This window comes from Chironomus tepperi, unplaced genomic scaffold, assembly GCF_022539635.2.
Source record: "Chironomus tepperi strain 1889 unplaced genomic scaffold, CSIRO-AGI_Ctep_v1 contig_174, whole genome shotgun sequence".
Taxonomy (NCBI): Eukaryota; Metazoa; Arthropoda; class Insecta; order Diptera; family Chironomidae; genus Chironomus; species Chironomus tepperi.
In genome coordinates, this window is record NW_027226296.1 from 787,567 (window position 1) to 795,344 (window position 7,778).

The 7,778-nt window shown below is 33.8% G+C and overlaps 1 protein-coding gene across 1 annotated transcript; it reads right to left on the reverse strand.

Annotated features, from left to right (window-relative positions):
• Nucleotides 1-277: 277 nt before the first annotated feature.
• LOC139089074 (UDP-glucosyltransferase 2-like) lies at nucleotides 278-7,561 on the reverse strand. The gene is made up of 2 exons (XM_070638503.1): nucleotides 6,283-7,561; nucleotides 278-360 (listed from the first exon to the last, which is right to left on the reverse strand). The coding sequence occupies exons 1-2, from the start codon at nucleotides 7,559-7,561 to the stop codon at nucleotides 278-280; spliced, it is 1,362 nt and encodes a 453-aa protein (XP_070494604.1).
• Between the last annotated feature and the right edge of the window lie 217 nt (nucleotides 7,562-7,778).

Here is a 7,778-nt window from a genome sequence, read left to right on the forward strand (position 1 = left end):
GCGTTAATGGCAGTTAATAGCTTCAATCAACCTGCTATGTTATTAAACTGGACTACAATCAAACATTGTTGTATGTGTCGTTCTAGGCCCCTTTCTTCTTATTGATCCTTAAAAGCTACTCTTGAATAAGCTCCTGATAAATAGCATAGATCGGCAATCTGTCAATTTTGGAAGCAACCAGAACCGAAGTCTACTCTGGTTTTGTATGAAAAACTGAATCATTTTGAGTCATGTCACCTTAGTTTGCATCTGTAACTGGTTCTACGCTGGCAACTGTTTACCAATTACCGATGTCAAGTACATTACCATCTCTATCGACATCTTTCCATGAGTTCTTGGGATTTAAGTCAACTTCAATTTCTGGCCGAAAATAGAAATACAAATTAGATCCAGGGCCAGGTCCTAGGTTTACCTATACTTCTATGCATACCCCTACGCAAGGATGTACCTACATCTACGCCATATCTACCATATCTACCTTTGTCCCAATCCTTAGGTATGTATTTTTTACGGTATGCATTAAGTGTTTGTGTAGGCAGAGGTGTTTACAGAGAAATCGACCCAAGATCCTGACTTGATGCAAACTAGTCCAAGAAAATAGAAAAATATATTCAGTTAAGGAACCTCATAGCTTAACTACCTTAGATTGACGATATAACATACAATTCAGTTCATACAAGTAACATAAGTAACATTAATTCATTCAAGCATAAAATAAGCTTCATCAGCTCGATTCCCATCCAACAAAACTTTCCCAACTTGCTCATTCTATTCACAAAAGTAAATAAGAACATCCATACATGTAAGATATGTAGATAAGGAATTTAGAGAGCGGAAAATTTGCATTTATTATCAAGAAAAAAACATTTTTCATATTTTTTCTATGACATAAAAAAAATTTCGTTTTTGGTTCCTTTCATATATAGGCACAAATACATTCATGAGCACACATTTATTTAATGTATGATAAGCATCAGTCTGAGATAGGCAAAAAAATAGGAAAAAAGAAGAAAATTGCTCTCATAAAATAATAATCATACAATTATAGTCGGAAAAAAGGAAGGGAAATGGGGATGTAAAGCCTTGCTCATATGTCGAATAAATAATGTCTTGTAATTTATAAAAGAAGTTTCAAGAATTTCAAAATGCTGCTCACATGATTCATGCCACAATCCATCAACAAATGAAAATGTTCCGTGCTAATCTAATGGAAATCTTATGCTGATTATTCCTTCATAAATGGAAATCAATCGATCAATTTTTTTCCATTTCATCCGTTCAATAATTGCATTTTCATGTTTATCGAATATTTTATTATTTAATCAATTCATACTCAGTTCTCAGAGATATGGATGTGGAAATGGAGTCGGATTGAAATTTGCACTAAACGCACCTGATTCATGGTTGGAGGTTTTGGATGGGGAAGGATGGGGATATAGTTGTATAATTCTCATTATTTTGGACCATCTCCTGTCCAGACATAGAGCATTCTCGTAAGACTGAGTTTACTCATAAGCAGCACGCTCATTTAAGTGAATTTACTCTTTGTCTGTAAGCGTCTGTTGGTGTTCTGATGTCTAAAGTGTCTGAATGTGGCCCTTAATCCAGAATCATTGTAGAATCTTAGGCATTCTTCTGTTGCTTTCTGCTATAAAACCGTCAAATTTAACAATTGATTGGGAATGTCCAGAAATTACGTTCGTAGATCCATATCTTCAAATGTAGCGTTTAGCGACCCATGACCGGCCTTAGACGTCTTCTAAAGCTAGCTCTATCACTGGCTTACTTACATACTTTCTTCGCTGGCCGTACAGATCAAGTGTGATTCATGAACTCTCTCAGTTGGTTCCAGAAACTGGCTCTATCGCTGGCTACCGCCAATTTCAAATGACCAAAAACTGTTGAAACTCCAAAATTCCTCTTTCTGCTTTCCTCAACCTCCCATCATTGCTAGTATTCTCACAATTACTTCCACAACATATTTTTTGACGATGATGATATGAGAAATATGAAATTACCCTTATTTAGATGAAAAATTCATTCAAATTCATTTACAGAAGAAGTAAGAAGCAAGAAAAAAAAAATTCCATCTTTTGTGCTCAATTGCAGTTTTTTTGGGTTGTGGATGAAGAAAAAAAAAAATCGGGAAGGAGATGAAAATGGATGTTTTATGCATGAATCTTTCAACAGTATTTAATCTTTCATGGCTTTTTTCATGAAGCACAGACAGGGAAAAAAAGTGGAGTCATTTATCATGTAAAAAGATGAATATAATGGAAAGTGAGGCAACAGAACCGAGAAGTAAAGGATGTTCAATGTTAAAAGATCACCAAACTTCGTTCCTTTATTATTAGATTAGCAAGAATATATTTTTGGGGAGGATGAAAGTCATTGAAAAGATGCAGATGGTGACAACCCCTTGTGTGTGTTACTTCCTTCCTTTTTTCCATTTTTATCTTCCATTGTACGTTGTGATTCAGTCATATTTTCAGATTATGATGATAAAAATGCACGAAGAAGTTGTAAAATTCTTCCTCCCCCATCATGACACTTTATTGCTGTTGCCGTGAAAAAAAAAAACGTCATCGAACTTACGACAAGCACTCTACCTTCATATCTTATTCATTTATTATACATAAAGCGTAATGTGCATAAAAATACATAAAAAAATTGTGAAATAAACGTTGAAACAATATGCGAAGATGCTTTTCATGTTGGAATTATTTTCATCATCGGATATGACTAGGGGTTCTTAACATGATGTTGTAGGTGGAATTTCTAGTCTCTAGGAACCAAAACTTGATTTTTACATGATGAAATTTAAGAATTGTCAACTTTCAGCTGACTTTTGATGGTTTTCGGTTCTGTTCCAAGGCTTTGTCTAGGTATCTTGATGAGATTGACACCTTTCCCATTTTTGGACATTTTCCTTCAATTTGGGTTCTCAAAACTGCCAAAAGTAGCTAACTTGGAATTAACATGAGCAACATAATGCAGAAAATTGAATTATTTGTCTTAAAATTGAATCAAAACCCGCCGTCTTGATGCATATAGGGCAATTCGGCTTCTTAACGTTGATAAAATGCTTTCGTAAACATGCACTAACAGGCAAAGAGACCGCTTTTAGGTACCATAGTGATATTTCTGTCCCAGCCTAATGTTTGCTTGTTAGAGACGGTGTGTTGTTTGACTAAATTACAGTCAAATTTTAATTGGATTTTCAGTTTTCTGGTTGCATTCTGTTGACTTGTTGAGCTCGCATCCTTCCCTACCTCCCTGACTACGCTCCTGAACAGATCAGACTTGTGCTTCATTGGAAATCTCTTTCATTATATATTTTGGTTTCTAGAAGTTGTCAGAAAGTCACTCATTCTCTGAGCAGCTACCAAGTTGTCTATGTGTGACAATCGGGTTTGTTTTAAGCACCGCTAGAAGCCGATTGGATAGTAAGAGATCTCAAGGTAGGCCAAAGAATTTCGGATTAGATGTGTAAGAAAAGGCGCCTGTACATTCCAAACTGGAAGAAGTTATTGGAGAATAGAGTCGGCTTTAGACTCCAAATAAGATTCAAGTCGACTTTGAAGCCTATAAACAGCAAAATTCTATCAAAATTCTCAATCTGATCACATCAACCTCGAGAATCTCGACTCGCGCTACCCAAAAATCATAACCTCTATCCATTAAACACGCCAATCTCGCATTTGATGAGGATGAAAAAAATTCTCATTTTCCTGATTATTTTTTGTTTCCATCTCTTGAATAAATAAAAAAATGTAAAATCAGGTGTGAAATTTTTTTATGACACAATGGAAGTGCCGTATTTGTGAAAAAAATAATGCAAATGAAAAGCAAAAGACATAAATGCTGCATTGCCTCATAAGATGAGAAAACAATTCATACATACGCATAATTTCCATCCCATTTATTCCCTAAAAATGAAAGAAGTAAATTCATTCGCACATGAGATGTGTAAGCTTGAGTAATAAATATGTGCATGCTGTGGCATATTCTTTCCTCCTTGTTTTTCATACTTCCTTCGTCAAATCATTTTAAGTGAAAAGTTTTTTATGTGAATGAGAACATTAAATGGGATTTGCACATTTGGAAAAATAAAAGTTTTTCCTTTACGTTTCGTTTCATTTTTTGTTTTGTTTTGTTTTTTTTTTTGGTTCGGATGAAAGCGATTTTGGATCATCTTGTGGAGGTGGATATTGCCATTTTCATATAAAAATTGCCGCCTTAAAAAAGGATAATAATCGACTTGGGTGAAGTTAGAATTTCATATTAGATTGTCTTGTGTGGACTAATATACATTAGAACTAGACATCAACTGGACATTGACTTGCCATTAACTAGTTATAGAGAATATTCTTGTCCACTCGGGTTTTGATCAGTTTCGGAAGACACAATGAAGCAAGTTTTATGTTTCTACATCAAAATGGGTTTAAACAACCTGTGGCGGTTCCGTAAAAGCACTAAGGGTTATCGATACCGACACCAAAACCTCCCTGTCTCGATCACTAGATTTCTGGAAACTTAAACTACGATAAATTCCCCTATAGTCTTAGTTCTGATCTAGATCTCGAGAATATATCGAAACCGAGACTTCGGGTAAACCTTCAGAGCATTTCATCGTCATTTTGACGTTAATACGACAATGTTGTGATACTCAAGCAACTATACTAAATGACTCAAGTTGTTAATCAGTACCTATTGACATACTGAGGCAAATTTAATTAGTTTCTGTCAAAATGAGCCAAAATTAGCTGTCATCAGGACATTTGAGTACCAATTTGCCAATTTGATGTTAACAAGGCGACGCAGCAGCTTCTTAATCAAGTTCAGGTGATTTTTTTGTGCTTTTTCAAAGGAGCCAGCTGGAGTATTCTATGTGCTCATCTGCTACTTTGCTAATTTACATTATTATTTTCTGATACCTGATTTCTGTAGCATTACCCGAATATGTAGCGTAAATCGGTCAATCGATCGAAAATCAGGCACCAAACCGGTGTGACTCTGACTTAGTGATGGATGTTGTTTGAGTCCGACAGCATTTCAGAGCTAATCCAGCCTGGTGTTGGATTTTTGATTGATTAACCGATTTGAACTATTCTAACACATATTTGAAGACATTAACCGAATCATACTCAAAGTTCATCCAATAAACAAAACTCAGTAGCTCCAACATTCATCCATAAACAACGCTAACTCCACTCTAGTCTTAAACAACCATTTATTTCCAAACATTTGTTACCGATGATCGTTTTTTATTTCCCATCTTTTACATCTTTTTACGTAACAATATTACTTTGCCTTCTGTCGCTCGTTTAGTTGTTAAAAAACCTGGAAAATTTATATCGTGGAAATGCAAGCAGCTGCTTTGTATCCTCTCATCTTTTGTTTTTATTGCTACTGCTTTTATTTTTCTTTTTTTTTTTTGTTGATGAAGAAAGAAAAACATTTTGCAGGTTGAATGAACACCCATACGAAAGAATAATTTTTATTTTTAGTGAAACATTGTTGATTTTGGAAGTGGAAATGGAAGTAAAATTGTGAGAGAAATGGAAATGCGTTGCATAAATTTTCCTTTTCAAAGAACAAGTTTTTTGTGTTGTTTTCTTTTGCATTTTCAATTTTGGGAAAATTTTCAAATTGGGGTTTGAATTTTTGGGATGTACAGTAATAATTCTTATAATGTTTTATAATGTTTTTCAATGTTTAATAGCGCTTTTACAATGTCTTACAGTGTTTTTCTAATGTTTCACAGTGTTTTTCAATGTTCTACAGTGTTTTTCCAATGTATATTAGTGTTTTTTCAATGTTTTACAGCATATTTTAATGTTTTATTTTGTTTTTCAATATTATTGCAATGTTTTCTCAACAAAGTTTTAATTTTTAATAACCGTTAAATGGTTTGAATAATAAAAGTGGACATTAAATGATGAAATTCACATATTCACATGGAAACTAGTAATCATCTCGAACGAACAGATATTGTCATAAAGCTACGTAATTTATTAAAAGTCTTTTAAGTTTACACAGGTGGTTCGACACGCTTAAGTATTAATTTTCCATTTATAGCTAAATTGCAGTTTATTTTTAGATTTCGCAATAAATTTCACATTTTAAACGCCAAAAGCAAAGCTTCGATCAAAACCGCACACAGCTAACGGTTCATGGAATTTCCAAAATATTTTGGCGGCACACAGGTTATCCACCACTGTCCTTGGTCCTACGACAGTATCTTCATAATCGAAAAATAAAACCTTAAAATTTCATTACTAATTATATGAATAAATTCCAAAATTCCATATTTAAACTGCAATGGATAATTTTCAATCCAAATTGTATCATTAAATTTGATCAAGTGCTCAATATTCTCAACAGCTTCATCAAGACTTGACATCATTCTATCATAAGCCTGATTCCGAATAATTTTGATATTTTCTTTGTACTTTGATTTTGTCATTTCCATTATGGCTTCCTTTAATGACTCTTTTGTAAGTTTATTTAAATCTATTTTTGTTGCTATTTTGTGCTCGACTTGATAAAGAGCATTGAATGGTTGATCATAATTGATGGGAATCAGAACCATTGGAACTTCTCTGTCTATAGCTTCCTCAATTGTCCTCAATCCAGCATGAGCAATTACAACTTTTACATTCTTATGTGCCAGTACATCATCAAATTGAAGCCACTCGACAGTCTTTATATTATCAGGTATGTCCAATCTATTTGAATGTTCAGGAACTATTTTCCAAATGACATTAAATGGAAGTTCCTTAAAAGCAGCTAAGAATATAGAATAATATTCATCATTTAGTTCCGTTGCAACTGATCCAAAGCATACAACAACAACGCCATTATTTGAACTGTCTAAAAAGTCTCGTACCTTTATGTCCATAATATCTTTTGGTGGCTTTACATGAATAAAGCCTAATTGATGATAGTAAGGAACTGTTGGACGAATGCTGGTCGTTAAATGTGATGTAAATGAGTAATACAGCATAACTCTTTTATGTACAATATCCACTTGTGATGCAAATTCTATGTCCGTAAACTTTTGATACAGCATAAAGTCGCTAATTTTAAGGAAGAAAATGTTCATAAATCTTATCAATAAATCCATAAAAAATGACTGCAGACGGACAACAAATGACAATTTGCCATGAATATATGGCAATATTTCAATTGGAGGACTGATCGATGGATTGACGGCATTTCCAATTAAATGATGAAACATATTTGGTGGATCTATAGACAGTGTCATGACAACTGGACAGTCGTAAATATCTGCTAGTGCCATAAATGGACATAGGATACACTCGTATATAAATAGATCAAAATGATATTCTGATGAATTAAGGAACAGCTTCTGAATTTGTGGATGTTCCAATTGCAGCTTCATGCCTTTATACATCGACACAGTCTCATTCAGTAGATAAAACATGAAATTACTCCTTTTGTTGATTTTAGACTCGAGAATATTTGAGTACTTCCGACTTTCTTCAATAACTCCATCAAATACAAATTGTGTCACATTTTCCTCACTATGATCCATATGATACGGCGAGATAATTGTCAAGTTATGTCCTCTAGCACTTAATTCTTTAAAAATATGATAATGAACTATCTGATGACTATAAAAAGGCATTGACTTTATTATTAGAATGTTTGCACAAAATAAATAGTTCAGGTTCATCATAATGATGAAGTAATGTGTGAGCAGCTTCATGTCTTTATTGAAACTGCCAAAAACAAGGTCTGGAATTGAAAAA